The 21,961-nt window shown below is 35.0% G+C and overlaps 1 protein-coding gene across 2 annotated transcripts in view; it reads left to right on the top strand.

The window, feature by feature from the left end:
* LOC120328585 (uncharacterized) overlaps nt 1-21,961 on the top strand; it is a 45,351-nt gene that overhangs the window by 5,479 nt on the left and 17,911 nt on the right. For both annotated transcript variants that reach the window (XM_078114220.1, XM_078114221.1), the window contains 32 exons: nt 414-4,205; nt 4,650-4,772; nt 5,053-5,175; nt 5,419-5,541; nt 5,783-5,905; nt 6,129-6,251; nt 6,814-6,942; nt 7,203-7,297; nt 7,437-7,629; nt 7,952-8,117; nt 8,646-8,749; nt 9,278-9,391; nt 9,710-9,871; nt 10,352-10,621; nt 11,143-11,403; nt 11,506-11,621; nt 11,883-11,985; nt 12,632-12,889; nt 13,086-13,211; nt 13,716-13,838; nt 14,184-14,318; nt 14,445-14,539; nt 15,780-15,960; nt 16,417-16,582; nt 16,900-16,997; nt 17,128-17,241; nt 17,604-17,762; nt 18,404-18,670; nt 19,697-19,957; nt 20,482-20,609; nt 21,365-21,485; nt 21,628-21,891. In XM_078114220.1, the coding sequence (XP_077970346.1) occupies nt 414-4,205; nt 4,650-4,772; nt 5,053-5,175; nt 5,419-5,541; nt 5,783-5,905; nt 6,129-6,251; nt 6,814-6,942; nt 7,203-7,297; nt 7,437-7,629; nt 7,952-8,117; nt 8,646-8,749; nt 9,278-9,391; nt 9,710-9,871; nt 10,352-10,621; nt 11,143-11,403; nt 11,506-11,621; nt 11,883-11,985; nt 12,632-12,889; nt 13,086-13,211; nt 13,716-13,838; nt 14,184-14,318; nt 14,445-14,539; nt 15,780-15,960; nt 16,417-16,582; nt 16,900-16,997; nt 17,128-17,241; nt 17,604-17,762; nt 18,404-18,670; nt 19,697-19,957; nt 20,482-20,609; nt 21,365-21,485; nt 21,628-21,891 (8,616 nt within the window). The remainder of the gene's footprint in view (nt 1-413; nt 4,206-4,649; nt 4,773-5,052; nt 5,176-5,418; nt 5,542-5,782; nt 5,906-6,128; nt 6,252-6,813; nt 6,943-7,202; nt 7,298-7,436; nt 7,630-7,951; nt 8,118-8,645; nt 8,750-9,277; nt 9,392-9,709; nt 9,872-10,351; nt 10,622-11,142; nt 11,404-11,505; nt 11,622-11,882; nt 11,986-12,631; nt 12,890-13,085; nt 13,212-13,715; nt 13,839-14,183; nt 14,319-14,444; nt 14,540-15,779; nt 15,961-16,416; nt 16,583-16,899; nt 16,998-17,127; nt 17,242-17,603; nt 17,763-18,403; nt 18,671-19,696; nt 19,958-20,481; nt 20,610-21,364; nt 21,486-21,627; nt 21,892-21,961) is intronic.

Here is a 21,961-nt window from a genome sequence, read left to right as displayed (position 1 = left end):
CATCTAGTGACTTTCACCATATTTGGGTATATGGAATTTGGGACCGAATGGTCGGTCCATTGGCTACGGAGAAAAGCGATTTTTTCCAACAACAACAATAAATTATAGAAACGATCCGTAAGCCAATTTTATGTCCAATAAATGCTGGTGGTAAAGCCTCTGTTGACGCCCACATATGTAATTGTAATTTTATGTCGTATACTGATGACTACTAACGACGCTAATCAGTCTAAATATACCTGATATGAACAGAAAAACAATAGCCTGTCATCGCAATGAAAAGTATACTTATAAGTCAACTACTAATGTCCTAGTATATAAGGAAATTAATTTTAATACCTACTATCGAGGTTTAAGCAAACCATTGGTCCAATTTTATTAATAACAATTTTACTGAGAAACACACATTGTAGATTCGGCAACCCGTGTCACTTCGTCAGCTATTATCAACGTTACACAAGTAGTTGATGCAGCAACGGCACCTACAGTTACGCATCCAGTTGTTTCAACAGAATCAGTAACCAATACAAATGAAATATCTACAACCAGTAAAACTACAACTCAAATAGCTTTTGCTGCAACACAAACACCTGTACCCGCATCAACAGCGATTAATGAGCTTCAGAGTGCAACAACAAATTCAATAGCAATAAATGTACCAACATCGAATGGGACGAGCAGCATTGCTATTTTTTCCGTATTGAATAATGGAACTACTCCGATAGTAAATTTAAATTCGTCAGTTGAAGTCATATCATCTACAAATTTCGTTGCTAACATAACCGCACCAGTGACAACACCAAACTCAATGCTGCTCACATCTACATCCGAATCAGCAACAATTCCGACATTGACAACTTCTCCTGTTCCAGTGGCCTTGGAGACATCCGCCCACATGACACAAATGCCTATTGGTATCTCTACAGCCATAGCCAACCATAATGAGTCGTCGTACAATATGATAACACCCAGTTTATTGGAAATAAATGCAACACTGCCTGACGCCATTACGACTGGCACATCAAACACAATCAGTGCGTCCATGCAACCTGTGTCAAACACAACATTGATGTCGCCCACGAGCAGAGCGATTACGAATGTGACTAACATTCACCCAACATTTTCAAGTGTTACTGCAACACATACAGGCATTGAAGAAGCGATTACAGCGGAACCGACAGTTTTTTACCCACAGCAAAATACTACCGTGATGGCAAAAACTACAAATATACCCGCTGTAAATGGAACAACCATTTTTCCATCCATGGACAACACGACAGAAGGCGCCACTTCAAACACAATGATCACATCGCCAGGAACAACATCAGCAATGGAATACATGAATTTTTCATCAAAAATCGACACATCAACATTTACAAGCGCAGCGGAGGCAACCACTGCAACTACGTTATCGGAAGATACGTCTGTCCAAACATCTTACCCAAGTTCAGTAACGCTATCAACGAACATCACCGAGTTGACTTCTTACCCTATAACAACAAGCAGCGCGACTACAAGTACTACTAGCATCTACCGTTCACAAATCACCAATACGGTAGCAGAAACGAACAGTTCAATATTTAGTACAACCTCTGCAGGTATTCTTTTATCGACAACTTCTGGTGATTCCCATTCTGTCAACGCCAGTCTTGCACCTTACGTTACGTCTGCAGCTGTCGCAATGAACACAGTCACAAGCGTGTCTCCATCAACCGGTACAAACAAGAGCTTTACCACTACAGCTATAGTCGAAATAGTTTCTGATTCAGTAAGACTACTGCCGAATAACACAGTCATGCCTACCACTGTGCCATCCCCAACAAATCATACTATCGCGACCGATGGTTTTCTACCATCAAATGCCGTAACAATAACAACCAACAACATTCAGCCCACCGTCGGCCCAACAACTGAAAATACTGCTGTTACCACAGCAACTACTTCGGTGTTATTGACTGATAGATCGGAAAAAACGAACCCTGCGGTGATAGCAAATTTCACTGGTCAAGATGTGATTCCAAATGCCAATGAAACCACTGTTGTTCTATCAGCAACGTCTCCGGCGTTTACCCCTAGTGATGCAACAACAAGCATCAACAAAATATCAACTGATACGTTTATAAATTCCCCAACAACAACTTTCATGGCTACATCAGTTAATAAGTCACTATCCTCAAATCAAACAACTATGACCACAGCCGTGAGAAATTTGTCACCGAACGAAATTACAACTCTTGCGATGAGTGAAGTCACATCTGCATCAGCGGAGAAAGATGAAACTAGCATATCCGGTTATGCAACTGAAGCACCCACAGTAGACTTTAATTTGACAACAGCAATTTCTGTAGCGGTGTTAACTTATAGCACAACAGCATCAAATTCCACAGTGTTTTCCAATGCCACCAATAAAATTCTACCAGAGGTCGTTTCATCTGTCACAACTGTGACTGAATCAACAACAAATTCAACTACCGGTAGTTTATGGCCAAACAATCAGACTGCCACACCCACTTCTATTACAGCTGTACCAATGAACGCTACATCAACTGCACTTTCCAATAATTCATCTGCGAGTGAGGCCTCTACTTCTAAATATGTTACCAGTATTGCTAAAAATGTTACATCTGAATCGGGATCATCAATTGTGACTGCAACATCAATGACAAACTTCAGTTCAGTGACCAGTTCTCGCACCAGTTTTATTCCAGTAACAATAACTTCAACAGATGAAGATGTTACAGCGAAAAACACATCATTAGTAAAGATGAATCCTGCCACAACTGAGGAACTAACTGCTTTCAATGTGACAAAAAACACTTCACCCACTCCATCCGTGACTGTGACAATATCAAATGCTATTGTGGGAATAAATACTGGATCCAATAAAATACTTACAAATGCTTCGGTGCCAAGTCAATCTGAAACTACTCCTGTGACCGTGTCACGTAATATTCACAATACAACTGCTGATAAACCAACAAGTAGGCCTGCATTAGAATTGACATCATCTACTAATGTCACAGTAGGCAGTTCGTTTCCTGCCTTTTCTACGTACTCACCGACAACAACAGCTCCAGTGAAGACACCGACTACAACCGAAAAGTCTGTTACCAGTAATCAGAAAAATGTAACTGCTGCAATGCCATTAACACCTACAGTGATGCCGATGTCAAATATTACGACGTCAAATATAATCGAATTCTCAACGAATGTTAAACCTAAAAATGTTGTATCCAACGCCACCCAAACTCCGACAACAATAGCAACATCTTCGCCAAAAGCTATCTCGGGCATAACCACAAACGCCGATGCATTAGTTACCACTAATAAATCAATAGTCACGGACGGGATTGAAAGTACAACTGTTTCTGCTATAGTTGTCAGTGAAACAGCCACGAAGCTGAAATCAAATACGGAATCAGTAACTGGTGCAAAATTATCGGACGACATCGAGCAAACAACAAAGAAAATCACGACAGACGTAAAGACTGAGGCAACAACATCATTGCCAATTCTTACTTCAATCGCCCAAACGCTATCAACAGAAAACCAAGTTTTTTCAAAAACGGAAATGACCACTGGGGAATCTCTTGTCAATAAATCACGTATAGTTTCAGGATCTTCGCCTACTTATTCTACCCATTCAGAAACAACAGCTGAGAATTTGTCGGAAACAATCACCGGTATAACTACCAATTCTGCTGCGTCAACAAAAACGACCAATGCTGTTAATTCTACGGAAGTATCAGGTTCAACGGTAACAACTAGCAAATCGTCGAAAATGACTGTTTTGGGGTCGACGACTAAACTAATGCTCTCTACCGCTGAGTCGTCGGTTACATACATTAATGTTGACTCAGTCGCAACATCTTCGAAAAGTTCAGATGAGACTCTGATATCCACGACTCCTGTTACAACAGGAGCCAAAATGTTAACTGGTGACACAATACCAACCCCAACGACTCCCTCTGAATCGAACACGACCACGATAAACATTACACGGGCAGTCAGTGGCGCAGGGTACACTGGTTCTGTCTCAGAAAATACCATAGCCACCACTGACTCTACGGAGTATACGGTATATGTTGATAAAGTCAGCACTGTTGGTACATACGTCAATGATGTTGTTGAATCAACCATTGCTGAAGTTGGCAATACGGCTTGGCCAAGCGAGGCTACAACTGTGTCGATAACGCCTTCTCCAGGTAAGCACTAAAATACCAGCATTCTCTAAACGCCTCATGCAATAACAAGTTGACATTAGCTTTGTGACTTAAAAATAACAGTTTTTAGCATTAGAATATGTATAGACATCACAGTTCGTTTGAGCTCGAAATGATGACATGGATAGTGTGATTTATTACTGAATCGATTTGTTTTACTATCAAGCATATGTTAGTAGTTACGTGTTACACATTTTTCCATTTCACTGAATAGTAGTATTTATTGGCACAATGTTATAATTGATAGTACGAGAATACATGCACTTTCAGAGTTTCATATGAAAAGAAATTAATATTTTCGATATTGAAGATTTATGCACCTGCTGTTTTTAAGCGCATGGTTAAATTAGCGTAAATCAATTTAGACTCTGCCAACTTTTTGATATAAAATTATAACATCTAATACTAAGTTATTATTTTGTTTAGATGTCAATGAATGTCTTAGCGGTATTCACGACTGCAATATAAACGCAGAATGCACCAACACTAACGGATCTTTCACATGTTCTTGTAACGCAGGTTATTCGGGAGATGGTAAAGTCTGCACAGGTATAATATCCGAAATACTACGTGTGATTTCATAACCTTACGGCAACTGGATTTGAAATTATTTTATTGTTTTCAACGGCATATTTGAGTTGAATACATTTGTTCGTGTGGTGTATATCTTCAATATAATTTCATCCTCACAGATGTATTGGCTAAATCGCTCAAATTTATTGAAATTTTGAAAATTGAAACAAATATGCTAGTTATGTACGCATGGCCAATCGTGTTGTTTGTGGTGATTAATACTAATAAATACGTATTTTATTTCTTGTTTGAACAGATGCAGATGAGTGTATATTGAAAACAGATAGTTGTCATGCAAATGCGACTTGTGAAAATACAATAGGATCTTATAAATGTACATGCGAATCGGGCTATACGGGGGATGGCATCTTCTGTTCAGGTGAATTGATCCAGCATGATTGTAGACATTGCATACATCATCATATTTGCAATATACGAGATCTTTTCCAGTATTTCCCAGATATTTGGTTTATTTTTGCCAACACTTATAAATATTATGACGATATAAATATAAGTATAAAGCAACCGATTCATATTGACGTTTTTCATATTTCATCAATTTGTGATCTGATTATTTCATGTATTGACTTTTGTAAATCTTATATATATTTTGTTATCGTAGATATTAACGAATGCGCCGGTGCATCAAATCCCTGTCACGCAAATGCTGATTGCGTCAATAGCGCTGGTTCATTTTCGTGTTTTTGTAAATCGGGATACACCGGAAACGGTGTTATATGCATAGGTAAGTAAACGTAAATTAATCAGAATGCTTGAAAACATATTTTATTGTTTTTTTTTTCAATATGATTGTCCATCGATGACGTTGCTAAACGACTACATAAATACAAATATCGAAAAACGATGCTTATATGTGACATAATATTCAAAAATATTTTCGTAGTTACCAATCATTCTATTGCTTCACAAATAGCTCTCAAATAAATACAGATAACAGTGACCATTTGCATCACTATTTCAATTAGATACCAACGAATGTCTTACAAATAGTCACAACTGCAATGTAAACGCTGAATGCATGAATACAGATGGATCTTTCGAATGTTCATGTATGTCAGGCTATTCTGGAGATGGTCGAGTGTGTTCAGGTATAACATATGTATTTCCTGTTGGCAATGTCTAGGCCGTGGGATAAATATAGAAAAAATATCGCTTCGATGTTGAAATAAAATGATTCTACACTATTTTTTACTGTTATATGTTATACATGTATATAAACTTCTAAATGTGCAACTATTTCTAAATTTTTAAAACATATAAAAGTTACTAAGAATGTGTCAAAAAATAATATTAATTGTTTTGATCAAACAGATGTTGATGAGTGCTTATTAGGGACACATAATTGTCATCCAGACGCAAACTGCTCGAATAAAAATGGATCTTTTGCGTGTTCATGCAATCCAGGCTATATTGGAGACGGTATAATTTGTACAGGTACGATAATTGCAAAGAATCGATATTTATTCGCCAGAGAACGTTATAAAAGGACAACCAATAGTCGTCAATTGGTGAAATTCTTGATTAAGATAGATTAATCCGATAATGTACTCTCAATTCATAACGCTACCGTATTCTAAATTTCGTTCCCATAACAATGGCCCCGATGTTGTCGTGGCCATGTTCAGAGGACCAGCAAGTCACGGCCAGCATCATCATTTGTCCTGTGCTATAATATAAAATATTGAATGCTTATCATCAGCTTCCCTGAAATGACTTTGCCATTAGTGACAATTAGTAGTTATCATTCTTTTCATGTGTTAAAATTAGCAATCATTAGTACTTTTTATTTCATTAAATCAGTGAAGAGACTTACAATGTTAATAACAAATTCGCTTTTGTATCAATTCTCTCTTTTTAGAGAAATGTTGTATGTCACTATACGTAAGCTACACCTAATATTACAGAGATAATTTTCTGACTAAAACATCGTAGATTTGAACGTCTATGCAAATAGTAATAACCATCGAAACCTATTGTATACCTTGAATATTTCCAGATATTGATGAATGTGGAATTGGAAGAGATGACTGTAGTCCTGGACAACGAGGTATTTGTACGAACCAACCTGGATCATTCAACTGCTCCTGCGCAACAAACTACGCCGGAGATGGACGTAACTGTCAAAGTAATTATTTTTCGTAAAGTATTTAATTTAGCTAAAGTTAATTGATTTGTTTTTGTTACATATTTTAACGTAATTAGTGAATTTTATCAAATTGTACATTATTTGCTATATGTTTATGCTTTTTATCTGAACAAGGATTTCAATAAAATACCTCAAGTTTATCTGTTCTGACAATTTTGGTATGTTTGATTATGCTTAATCGTAGAAAAGCCTTTTTCTATTAATAATACTTTACTATGTAGCATAATATACTTATACAGAAATAGTTGTACTCCGGAAAATGAAAGTCGTCTCAAAGAAACCACGAAAGGCAGTTTTAAAAATCGTTTCTCGAAGAAGGCACAAAGAATACGAGGTAAGGTCGCAGCAACGTGCTATTTCTTCCTTATTTTTTCTATTCGTTTTCCCAATATACTTTTTGATGATCATGCACATCGGATCTTACAGTTGTTTCTTCCTTTTTTAGTTAATCATGTACGATGATATCATTTTAGGTTGAAGTTCGAAACTGGTGGACTGGACGAACAGTTTTTACTCAAAGATTTACAGATCCTAAAAATAATTTACTTGTTGATATTAATGACTTGAATCCGGATTCTGAATACGAAGCAAGAGTCAAGGTTTTAGTTCTTCGAAATGGATACCCAGTTGAACCTGATTTTAGTGGATGGAAATATTTTTATACGCGTAAGATATAATTGTACTATTCATGTTTTATAATTTTCTGCCAAAATTTCTAAAAAATTTTAATTTTATTTAGTTTATTTCTAAATAAATGTATCGTACCGTATGGAAATATTTTTTGAAATTAATCACATATAGGTATTTATTGGATGGTATTATTAGGACATACGAAATACGTTTCCATTCTTAGAATTAACTCAATATTCATACATAGGCAGTAGGAATCCCAACGAATTTTTGATAAATTGTATTAAGTCAAACAGTTCAAATGATATTTGTTCATTTTTTTCCAATAATTTCTGATTCATTCTTCCATTATTTTCAGCAATGGAAAAATCCCCGTGTACTTTGAAAGTTCAGCAGTCTTTTGTATCAGCTTACAACAATATTTACAGTTCTGAATCTCAAGTGTTTGTTGCCACGCTCATATACAACGTACAATTGAATTATCCAAGCAACTTCATTTTGACAATTTTTGTTTGGAATTTATTGTAAGTGTAGATTTATTTTTTGTGAATGAAGTAACTATTATTAGATTTCTAATTTGTTGGAATGTATTGTTTCTTATTATATTATGGGGATGCATATTTTATCGAACATAATTAAACAACGGAATGAATAAAAATTCTCGTTTTCAATTACGTTTTTTGAATTAAAATAAATAATTGAACTCTTAAGATTCTAGTCCTATTAAAACACAGTAGCGCCCTACGTATTTTCTACAAGTGTGGAACAACATATCGAAGATGTGAAATGTTAAATTCACATTTAGTATTTTATTAAATTGAGTTATGGGTTGAGGAGTTCTCTCAAAAAAAAAACAAAACTAAACTATATTTACAAACAAACTTACTTTTTTTTTTTTTAAATGTTAATTATAGTTTGGCAGAAATATCTGAAAATCGTGATGACATTTTGATTAAACAGATTTTGTTTTAGCTGATTCTATTCCATTGTCTGTCATTATTTATGGACAAAAAAAATGAATATTAATATATATATATATTTTTTTACTTTAGTCCTGGTAGCGTTGAAGCATTGATGGAGATTGAAACAAATTCTACAACGAATCAAACTTTAGATGAAGTCACTCCTACTAATTCTAGTTATGCATTATCAACAAGTATGGTTCCAAATGATTGGATTTTACAATATCCTTCAAATAGATTATATTAGAAGAAAAATGAAGTTTGCAGCCTTTTAACTTGCATTCATATCAATATTGCAAACTTATGGTTGCATACACACTTTAGGTCTAAATGTTTAGTGAGTAAGTTAGCATGGCAAGTATTGATCAAGAATTCATTGTATATTTTAAATATTATGAAATTTTGGTTGTGGCGACATTTTTATTTATAAATCAAATGTGACGGGAAAGGGCAACGCGATGATGCATTACGCCAATCAAAAATTGGGTTATAAAAAAGTTAGAAATACGTAATTGTCAAGACACTAAATCCTATTACACGATCCACAAGAAATGAGTTTTATCATTTGTGTTGATGTACTCACTTCGACAAATACTTAATACTCGAATACTTAAATTAAGTTGAATTCAAAACTGGAGCATGATGAGATATTAGTTTCAAAGTTTCAATATTGTGTAGATAGAATAAAAGGCTGTTATATAATTGATAAATCATTGTTACAGTTGCAAAATATGACGACCCTCCACCTGAAAATGTTACCATAACAAAAGTAACCACTTCTGAAGTTACAATCCAATGGCTTGCTTACACAAATGCAGTTGAATATCAAATATATGGTTTGTATACTTTTGAATATGGTTTGAGATGAAGTCAAAACAGCAATAATTATTTACCATACCTTTTTATCATGTGGGATTATCATTCATATGTTACATACTTTTCTCTTTCACAATTTTTTTGCACTAACCAATAGCCTTCTTTGAATGACGAATGTCACTAGCAAAATTCCGTATTTTAAAATGGGATATTTTCCTAACAATGATCTAATTTCGTGTTGTAATGATGGTATAAAAGGATTCAGTTATGATATGAATTTTTGTCATTTTGAATATTAAAAATACAATAGTTCTCTCAAATAAATAACAATTTTACAGTCGAACACACGGAATCAAATGAGACTCTAACAACAAATGCAACAAATTATTTTGTGATTGATCTTCCTCCGAATACACCTGTTGTTATTTCTGTTCGTGCTGTCATTTCCGACGGAACAAAAAGATTTTCGAACTATAGTACTGACATTGAGATTACAACAAGTATGTAATATCAAATTTGTATAGACAGTGCAATACAAACTCATATATTAGAAATCTAGTGTAAAACTTCTCTATATTCTGTACGCAATTGGGCGCTCCAGAAGTGTCTGTACCAATATGGAAGTAACTGATTTTGTTCGCCTACTCAAGCCTATGGGCAGGGGGTTTATTCACTTGGCTAATACAGACAGTTCCCGAACTCGTGATAGAACTAAAATAAGGAAATTCGGAATGAAATTATGGCCTGACTCCTACCAGGGGGGTACACACACTACGGGAGTACTCGCAATTGTACGAAAAGCTCACAAAATGATTAAAAACGAAACAAATCAAGAAAAATTTGTAGAATATATTACAGATATATTTCTTGAATTGTCAACATATTTTAGCTACGTCTACAGCCTGTGTTACACAAATTTAAATTTTATACTGTTGTCCCAATTTGATTTTCCCTTTTAATTTTCAAAATCTTATCAACAGTGGCGGAGGGCCCCGCAGATTTTTCCATCACGGTGCTAACTGGGAATTCTATTATTGTGACGTTCGACGAAGTAGATACAGCAGAAACCTACTATATCACTTTCAAAAATTATCCTGAATTTGACTTCACGATTTCTGCCGATAATGAAGTGAACGGAACATTTAGTAAGCAAGTTGATGGCTTGACAGCAAATACATTATATGATATTGGAATTGTAGCTGACGTCGGGGGAATGAACAGCACCGAGTCGAGAACTTCTGCCACCACAGGTGAATTAATTAAACCCTATCATTTTTATGAGTAAAATCGGTGAATTATATTCTAAGAAAGTTAAGAACAGACATAAACAGGACATGGTATGATCTATTGGTGAAATGACCGATATCTTTGCGATTGCGAAGATCATGATGCTTAACCAACTGAGTGTCGATAGGATGATATATTTAATTAAGGGGGTCCCAATGGCCTAGTGGTCTGAGCATTAGACTGAACAATTTGGAGTTACATATTTCGGGTTCATATCCTATGCCGACCACTTCACCCAGAGTATAATGAATTGGTTAGGCAAGGCCGAACCGAGAAGGTTTCACTACTTTTAAAAATGGTAGATCGTTACAGATTATAAGATACCAGTGAAAGCTTGTACAAGGTTTGCTTTGAAGCGAAAAGCGAGAATACGCATTGTAAATACTCATTTAATGAGCTGAAGGTCTATGCATCCTATTATATTGCATATGAATGCAGTGAATTTTTTTCAATTCCACAAAATAATGAGATCACGATATTTCAGGTCCTGAAACTGTTTCTGGATTAGCTATTTACAACGTCACAAAAGATGGTTTCAGCGTTGAATTCAATTCAGTGACTATAGTACCAGCAATTTACACTGTTTATGTAATCAAGTATACATCGTTATCTGGAACCCAGGAATACATTACAAACAAAACTAATGAGTTTATCGTGGCTGCAAACCCAGTTACAACAGACTACAGCGTATCAGTGGCGTACAAAACAGCTATACTTTCACCGTTCTCTGCTTCCGCAAAAACAAGTAAGGATGCTATTTTTTATTTTTCGCAGAAATCCCATTTTTAATTTTGTTTGTATACACCATTGTTGTTGTTGTTTAAATTCTCTCTACTCATTGCTGCAGAATTATGGAATGTGACTGGAGTTACGGATAAAAGCATATCTTTATCTTGGAATACTTTTAAAACTGCAACCACTTACGAAGTTTCAATATTTCCTGGGCCGAGTTCGAGCGAACAGGTTAGTATGTCAAATATAATACATAATGTTAATATGATTATAACAACGATTAAACAAATTTTCCCCGTGAAATTCAGTTTTGTTAATTTTGTTTCCGACATACTGTTGCTATGACAATGCTGATTCAAATTCGCCACGTTATTAACTGACATATCTATTGCAACCATCTCGATTAGCCTAAACATAGCTCTTAGTGCGTACCTGGTCACTTGCAACTCTTTTATCAATACTCAATTAATTTGTATAAATGACTTTTTCCAGGCAACAACAACCAAAACATTTTCTGGACTAACAAGTGGAGTTGAACACACAATTCAGGTTTCAGTGGATGGCACAATCTTGTTTACCATTCCACAGATCACATGTAAGGGTAACAAACGTGGTGCTACTTTGTTCACACAGTGCAATTTCATTATTATTTATCATTTCGAATTTTAAGCATTCACATGCTAATGATAACGGGTCCAAAATGGAATCTTTTTTGAGGAACATTTAATTTTGATAAGAACTGATATCGCTTATTTCTTGGGTTTTACATAACATTTTCAAAAGACCGCTTCTCTTCAACGAAACACAGTATTTCTATATTAAAACACATGCGTCCAAACTTGTGATAAATTGGGTTTTAATTTGCTGAATACATTGCGTTAAGCTCGGATGTCATGTTTCTCAGCTAACTCTTATGTTGCGAAATCGTTTCAGTGTGCGGTTTCTGACATTTATATCTTCCCCATATCTATCCTTTGTGTTATTGGACACAAAGTGGATCTATGAATCGTTTTGTTATTATGTTGTTCTTGTTGTTGTTAGATTTCTTGTTGTTATTGTGAAAAGATCGCTTTCCTTTTTAACTACAGCACCAATTGATTTGAAATTTTCAGTGGTTAAAGATTGTTGTTGTTGTCGCTAGTATTTGAATGCAGTTGACATTCCGTGATTGATATAATTTTTGTCAAATATAATTGTAAAAATGATAAAAATAAGATAAATATCGAATTGTTTTAATTCAGGTCCGCCAGTGGTACAAAATCTTGTGTGTTCACCAAAAACATTGGAGTGCATAACAGTGACTTGGGATGAATCTTTATCTGCAACATCGTACATGGCATCAGTGATTGAGAATCAATTTGCATCAGTTAATATTTCATTCGGTGATAGAACTGCGGATATTTGTAGGCTTACTGCTGGAACGAAATACACTGTAACTTTAAAATCCGCTAATAGTCAATGTGAAAGTGCCATTGCCACAAAACAAGACTGCGTCACAGGTATAAAATACCATCCTTGAGTTTTATGCTGTGTTTTCATTTTTTGATTTTTAGTTTTGGCCATGCTCCGCGAACTACTTCTATTTAGGAATAATTTGAATATGTTCATTTCTTAATTTGTGATTTGAGCATCTTTCCGCAACAAATTTAACGATAACATTAATCTAATAGTTGACAAAATACATTATATTGTTAGATACAGATGAATGCGTAAGTTCCGGAACGAATACTTGCAGTGAAAATGCACAATGTCAAAATACCATAGGATCATTCACTTGCACTTGCATATCTGGATACACAGGAAATGGAATTACATGTACAGGTTTGTATCAAACAATGTGATCAGTCAATACATCTGATAAAAAATAAATTTGTTGTACGGTAGTTTTTGCGTCATCCAACGTATGAATTATTCATTAATGAAAATTCCATATAGGGATTAAAGCACACTTGTTAAGTTCAGTTATTCAACGTATGCATAGTCGTGTTAACTAAACTGAGTAAGGTGTTAATTAAAGAAGCTTAAAATTTGTAGATTAGACTAAGACGAGGGTTTTTGAGTATATTGATCAGTCGACTGTTTTAATAAAGCAAGTTGTAAAAAATATTTGGCGATTTGTGGTAATTGTTGCTTGCAATATAAGGTGAATTCTATTCTTCAAGTCAAAATTTTTCACAAAACTAATAAAAAAAACAAATATTTTTATATATCCTACCATTTATTTTCAAATATTGACAAAAGCGCGTCTTCCCACATTTACAAATACTATTCACGATTTACACTCAGCAAAAATTTCTAAAAACGTTAAGAAATCTCTTTATCAAGATATCGACGAGTGTACCGAAGGTCTAAGTTTCTGTAGCAACAATGGTAAATGTACAAATGTGGAAGGCGGTTTCAGTTGTTCTTGCAACTCTGGATATTCCGGAAACGGTATAATCTGCACAGGTATATTTTTGTATTTTGCAGTGATCAAATTTGTACAAAGGTCCACGTGCTGGCGTATATTAGCACCCCAGAATTAATTCTAAAGTTCAATACTACTAACATTTATTAAGGATGTTATCCATATTTACCTACCAACAAGTGCATTTTGTAGTTAACGGTTTTTTTGGCGCTCCGCAAATCACGGCCGACAGGAACAATTTCAGACGTAGTTTCTGTGGGCCATAACAAGCATGTAGTTCACAACAATTTTTTGAAATGTATGCTGAGTGAGAATGTTTCCCACGCCACAAATTCATGTAATAAAAAATTTTAGCGATTAAAATTTACCTTCTGTACTATATATAGATATTGACGAATGTGCTTCGGGATATCCTAACAATTGCACCAGAAACACCAATTGCACCAATAGTGAAGCAAGTTATTCGTGTGCTTGTAAGAATGGATACAACGGGAATCCTTATTTACCAGGAACATGTCAAGGTTTAAATTTTTAATTATTTTCCTTTCGTAGGTATTTTACTTCTATTTTACTATTTTACTTCTATTACAAAGCTTGTATTTTTGGCAACATTGTTTTACTTTAATTTTTTTCAATTTTATTTTCAGAACTGGAAACTCTTTCTGCTCCTGAATGGATTTACGTCTCAACAAACTTGGTCATTTTTGAAATAAAGTCAGACCTACCACATCAGGAATATGAGGTAAATTTTTATTAAAGACGATATTGCGCTCAAATGTCTCCACTAGACGGTTAACTAAGCTATAACAAAAAGTTTAATACTTGTCTTTCATAATGTAATATATAGCATAAGCACTGGGTGATGTGAGAAAAAATTGAACCATTTTAGGATATTTTGAATGCTTGTATTTTTCCTTTGTGTTATTTTGACTTTATTTTGGTTGACCCTAATATGTGTCAGATGCTAATTTCTCCCTGACTCATAAATTCTTTTTATTTTTAGCAAACACTAAAGTTGAACGAACTTTTTTTCTTTGCGAATTATTTTTCTAATTCGCACACATTTTAACACGGCTCTAAATGACAGTCATATGATTTGATGTGGTAGACCAGGGATGGCGAACCTTTTTCAATGAATGGGTCAAAAATTATATTTTTATCGCGAAACAGCAGAGAGTGGGTCACAGATATTTAATCAATGTTAGTATCTATATAAGAAACTTCTGAAACAAATCTTATAAAGTTCTGTTGATGTTGGTGTAGTTTTGGGCTTTACTAATGCAGCACTCCTATCAAGGACTTATTATGGCACTCGATTTTATGAAATTATTAGAGTACGAAATCACGCATATGAATTACCAAAAACGTTCAGGATGATGCGACAAATTATTTTACGGTTCCAAAGAGTTTGGAGGGAATTCCACTCTGATAGTGTTATATTTTCCGATCAGCTTTCAAACCACATTAAAGCACTTTTACACTGCCCCATTGTTATTTCAGATCTATAGGTTTTTATTTCAAGTCTGAAATATTTTGTTTTCGTAACGGCACTGTAGGCGAGAAACTAATCAAATGCAAATTAGCATCTAGTTGTCGTATAACCCCTAAAACAGTCTGCAGATGCACTTCCAAAAGAGACAAGACGTTGCGAGAAATGAACAAATCAATTGCATTGGTATGTCAAGAACGATGTCAGCGCCTATAGCTGAATAACGGTACACAACAGTGCAGACATGCGTCCAAGATTAGGGGCTTTGAAAATTACCGGCCCGAAAATTAACAATTTGAATATGAGCGATCGCATCGCAATAGTTTAGTTATTGTTGTATCAATTCAACGCCGGTTTTTACGAATAAAACGCGGTGGGTCACTTTGTGACTCGCGGGTCAGTGGTTCGCCATCCATGTGGTAGACAGAATGCTTTTATATGTAGGTAGATAGCAACAATTCGACAAATGCTAATGTTCTACGGATTTTTGTAGACTAAAATCTACAACACAGATGGGACGTTGAAAGAATCAAAAACTGTAAAAAGTACTCAAATATCATCTTTCACTAATTTGGTAGAAGGAACAAAATATACCATTACCGCAAGGATTACGAAACTTCAGAACGGTGCATCAGTTTCTGGTTCGGAAAGTACAACACTAAACATTGAAACAAGTGAGCACGTATATTATTTAACAAGATACTTCTGAAAATAAATTGAACATTCGATGTTTTGTAAAATAATTGGTGTTTTGAGAAATTATTATCTTGAACGCACCAGTAGTGCAAATTAGATAATTATGAGATATCTTGAAAAAAATCGCCCTTTTCCTTATTATACATTTGTCATATGTAAACGGCGTATGTCTCATGCTGCAAAAATCAGTGCTTCTAACTTTTGTGTTCAATGTGACTAATGTACTAATATGACTCAGACAAGCATCGATGACTATGTAGGAAGCTAAAATATGCTTTTTAGGGGACCGTTCTCTTAATTACACCCGAAGTGATATAGCGGCACGTGGCTTTACTCTTACATTTTTACCGGCAAAGTCAACGTTCGCCACTCTATTAATGCATCGGTCTATATAATGAACCATAATTTCACACTATTAATGCATTCTTTTATAGAAACGGCCCCCGTTGTAATATTCATGGTGTTAACTGATTTGACATACTCGACGGATTTGCAGGATAGAACAAGCGAAAATTTTGTATCAACATCAAATACATTCAGATCGAGATTTGGAAGTGCATTGCCAGGATACTACATCAATATTACCATCCATGATTTTTTGTGAGTTGAGATTTCTGCACTTTCTTCAATTTCAGACGGCTTTCTTTTTTTAAAAGATGTTTACTTTGAAAATGTGTTCGATTTACTCATCCATCACCAGACAAAGTATATAATGAGCGAACCAGGCTGATAAAACGGTACATCAAAATTGTCGCGTCCCTTTTTTCACACACGTTCCAGTTATCCTACATTTACCCCGTTTCAACCACTCGTACCACTTTCCCCACATCTGTCCTACGAAAAAAGCGAGGTCGTGATTCCATGAGAAAATAGAAAACTTTTTCATACAGTGACAACCAATTATGTTTTATATTTAGCGCCGGAAGTGTTGAAGCATTGATGGAAATTGAGAAAAATACATCGTCGCCTTTGACTATTTCAGGGGCAACGGTCACAAGTGGCAGTATATCTGAGAGTAAGCCAGTTTTATACACATTTCCTTAGTTTTTCTGAAGCAAAGTTAGTAGTCACAAAATAGTACAATCGTCATTGACATTCAGGATACTTTTAAAAAGTCTTAATAATATTTTACTATCTTTGCACAGGTACCACAAGTTCTGTTAGCCCTCCAGCCAATTTCCGTTTGAATTCGGCAACTACTGATGGATTTACCGCAACTTGGGATCCAGTGACTGGCGCAACAAAATATCTTCTGGAAAGTATGTTGATATGAAAAACAGTAACAAAATTATTCTAAGTTTTTTTTTTGTCAAAATGCTATATATATCTGTTTACGGTCACACGCAACAAATTTCAAATTAATTTTTGTTAAAAGTGGATGAAGGATTTTCGTCCGTTCGTGTTGTACTCTTTGTAGTACAACACGAACTTCATGGAAAATCACTAATATAAAAAATACTTCTAAGTTTCATCCGACGAATTTAGTTCAGCATAATGGAAAACAATATTTGTTATATCGAACATATAGCGCAACATGTTTACAACTGAATATTATTTCTGTGGAAGACTGACCCATTGAAAATGTTACAAATAGAAGCAAATATTTTTCTAATTATTCCAGTTCAATGTAACAATGTGACATCTCCTCCACAATACGTAACATCAACATCTGCGAATGTGGACAGTTTATCACCCAACACAGCTTGTGCAGCCACAGTTCGTGCAATCGTAGGAACACAAATTACTTCATCTACCGATCCTCCCTTGACTATTACTACACGTGAGTTTGTTCAAATTTTAACATTCTAACAATGAAATGAAAAAAAATAATTAATACAAACATTTTTAATATATAATCTATCATTTTTTCATAAGCAACCTCAGAAAACGAGATTTATTCATTTACTGTACAATATTTCATATACGCGTAGATGATAGAATAGACTAATTCGACTAGTTGCTCATTTAACTTATTTGAATATCGTCTAGCAAATTGTCAAAATAATTTAATCTAAAACGAGGGTGTGCAACAGACCATATAGTATTGCCTTTGTCAACACCCAGATTTTTCCCATCGAGCATAAAATACAAATGTTCAAAAACGTTTAAAAAGTCGCTCACGTAGGTAAAAACACACATTGTTTTTGTCCTTGTCGCTGCGTTACATCGTTCGCCGTTTTGACCGATGTCTTTCTTACTTACTGCAAGGCTAAGCGATAGCCGCATTCTCTTCTTTCGCTCTTCTCGCATGGATAAACTAAATATGTAGGCCGGCTGGATGTTCGAAGTTGGTTATATAGCTCACTGACAAAAAAAGGATTGCACACCCCTGGTCTAAAATTAATTTTTTTTGTGCTGGGCTATCGTGAATCTCAGTCAAAATTTATTTTAAATATAATGACGTTCAAATTAAAATTGCAGTTGCCAAGACTCCGTCTATCAGTCTCAGCTCAATGGGAGGCACCGGTATTCGTGTAGAGTTTGATGCAGTAAGCGCAGCAGACAATTACTATATAACCTTGAATGACACCTCCACGACAAGAGAAACGTTAACAGCAGCTGATGTTGTCAATAATAAACTGACTAAGGATATTACCGGATTGACTCCAGCTTCAACTTTACTTGTAACTGTGCAGGCAGAAGTTGGTGGCGTGAATGGAACAGAATCTTCAGATACTGTAACTCTTGGTAAATAAAGACCGAATATTTTGAATAATCATTCAAATGAACCCAAAATATCAAAATAATCGAACCTGGAATCTTTATAGCAGTCGTTCCCTTTTATGACTCGTAACCCCCATACTAGTACTCATGGTCCCCACCATTCCCAAAATACGAAAAATGCTAGAATTGCGTAAGTAGGCTAGGTTCAACCGCTATCTGCATGTCAAATGGTCTTCCAACCAACTACAAAGGTTAGGATTCACACTGCACAGAGATGTTTAGAAAGTGATTGGTTGGTAGATTTCAAATCCTATTCTGATCCTATATGGCGCATTGTATTGTGGTCCATTTGGAGGATCATAAGCCCGCGATAGCTGTATTTCTATTATTACAAAAAAAATGATATTTAACTGTTTTATATTATATATATAAGATCTATTTCGTTATGGATTCAAAATTTAAATGTGATAGAATTTACCTTTCCCCGACCTTTGACCCCCGAAAAATTCTTCCTCTACTTTACCATTGCAAAATTTTCGGGGCTTATTTCAAGAGTGGTTTCGCGAGTTGACGCCTGTAGAATGGGGTATGCGTTTCAAACCATCATTATGATTCATCGCATACAACAATCTGTTTTTTAAAAGTACCGGTAAAGAATTTTTGTCTAGTCTATCACAGCTATTTCTACACTAATTTTTTATTACTGCAATAAAATCAAAACTCCTAGGAAGACAGAGTGATCATTGCATTATCTGATTTATATTTAAATTTTCGAAACACAACTAAAAAACTAACGAATAGAGTTCAAAAACGCGAAAACGAGGTAATGTTTACGACCGCGCATGAAAATCTGTCTGATTGAAAAAAGTATCTGAGCGGATGAGAAAAGAGAGCATTAGTTACGTCACTTTATACATCTTGCTAATTGGCCAATGACACGAAGTAAACAAGGAAGTTGATGCTCGGGGAAAGGTTCATTATGATTTAAGTTTTTGCAAAAACCAATGCTATGTGAATCCTTTAAGCAGTAACTATAAATATTCTTTTCAGGTCCTGAAACCGTGTCTGGCTTAATTCTTTTCAACGTTATCAAAACCGGATTTAATTTTGTATGCGACACTGTTTCATTGCAAGGCGGAACACCAGTCACTTATGTTGTAAAATATGTTACTGGTACTGTGGAGAGAATAGTAGAAACAACGTCGAATACAACTTACATTGAAGCAACTCCGCTTGATACAATTTACAATGTTTCAGTCGCGTATAAGACAGACATACTGACTAGTGCTTACTCTAGTCCTGCATCAACAAGTAAGAAATGATTTTTGACTGTAAGTAGGTTCAATTTTTTGTTTACTGATAATAACTCGATATAAGACAAAAGAAATATTACTAATGAATTGTATGCACTCGCGCAATGTTCCTATGCACAAAATAAGAATCTTTTTTCATATTATATTTTTGTTAATACCGAATTCCAACTATCGGCGAAACGAAGTGAATATTTGTGATATTACTACACTTTCCCAATAAGAAATATTGCCAACGATATGATAGCTTGACAAGTAAATCATAATTCTAATTATAAACTATCAGAATTAATTGGCTTATGAATTGTGGTCCGTGGTAATGGTATTACCCGCTCTGCCTTTAGCGGTATTTTATGCAAGAATCGTATTTTAAAATCCGATTCGATTAAATATAAAATGTAGGTATGTGGAGGGAAATACTCATGAAAATATACTTGGCATGCAATAGAAAACCACATTTTGTAATTTACATATTAAGTATGAATTATCAGTTATTCATCTGTTAACTATTGCGATTCAATTCAGATTTTTTTTCTGTTGACGTTGTTACTGCCGATACCATAACATTGTCATGGAATGCATTATCAAACAACCCGAGCATGACATACACAAGTTCAATTTCACTCGGAGGACCTGCACAAAACCAACAGTTGGTAGGATATTTACATTTAATTCAAAATTTAAATAAAATGCTTGTTCTAAAATTCAAAAAGTTCTCAAATTCAATATTTGTTAGCGGACCGTAAAAGAGGATAAGCACTGCAACTTTTTGATTTTATCCTGCCATATTTCACTCGTTTCGTGCTGAAATGTGTCTTAGTTATTTAACTTTCTACGCACGTTACTGTCTGAAATATTCAGGCTAGTTCATGGGACATATTTATCTGTTCCATTCCCATCCCATAGCAATCATGCCTGTCCCATCCCATGGGATTCCCATTGAAATAAAATTCAATGAAAATTGTTAAACTTAGGTTTAGCGTCTACTAAATAGGACTACATGTACGAAGAGACACGCGAAACATCAAAATTTACGGACTTTGTAAACTTTATATTCATAACTATTATACATGTGTCCATCAGCCCCTTCGCGAAGTATATTGTTAATGATGAATATATTTTGCTCTTTATAACTAACAAGAGAGCTATGCTCAAATATATGGACACGAAATCCATACCGAAATGTTTTACCATAATTTCCTCGAAAATCATAGAGTTTTCGTGTCCCATGGGGAAAAGGTTGCTGTCCCATCCCATCCCATCGGACAAGTCTGAAAATATTAGATGATTAACAATTTGCTCAAATCGTTGTTTATTCAAAATATCATTCACCCCACTTAATTGGTAAATGATTAGCAAACGTTTCATGTACAAATAAACCTAATCAAGCAAACTTTGGTTATTTCAGCCCCATCGCAGCAGACAGTTCACAGAACTGACAGCAGGAACTGAGTACACACTTGAGGTTGTAACGTACTTGGATGCTGTTGGCACTTCAGTAACTTATTTTGAAATTATCCAAACAACAGGTACATTCATCGCGATTATTATAATATTATTTCATTAAATGAAATGAATGAAAAATGCTGTCGCGATAATGATGAAACGATATATTTGTGATTACATTTGACATCCTATTGTTGATGATCTTATTTTATCATTTTATCGTAGTTCCCGCAAAAGTGCAAAATCTTCAGTGCATGCCTTCAACGGAAACCTGTTTCTCATTAACATGGGATGCTGCCAACTCTGCAACGTCATACGCATCAGAAATAAATCAAGGAACAGCAACTGGTGTTGTAGTTACAGTAAACAACACAAAACCTGGTGCTGAAGTCTGTAATGTGGTAACTGGAAATTTTTACAATGCTTCTGTGTTATCATCAAACTCAGCTGGAAATGGAATTGCTAGCGAAATACCTCAGTGCTCAACACGTAAGATTTAGACTTTGTTTGAATTATCATAATAATGATTGATACTTAGTCGTTCGAATGTTGAGCGTAC

The sequence above is a fragment of the Styela clava genome, chromosome 7 (assembly GCF_964204865.1).
Source record: "Styela clava chromosome 7, kaStyClav1.hap1.2, whole genome shotgun sequence".
NCBI classification, from domain to species: domain Eukaryota; kingdom Metazoa; phylum Chordata; class Ascidiacea; order Stolidobranchia; family Styelidae; genus Styela; species Styela clava.
This window is presented reverse-complemented; position numbering and strand designations above follow the sequence as displayed.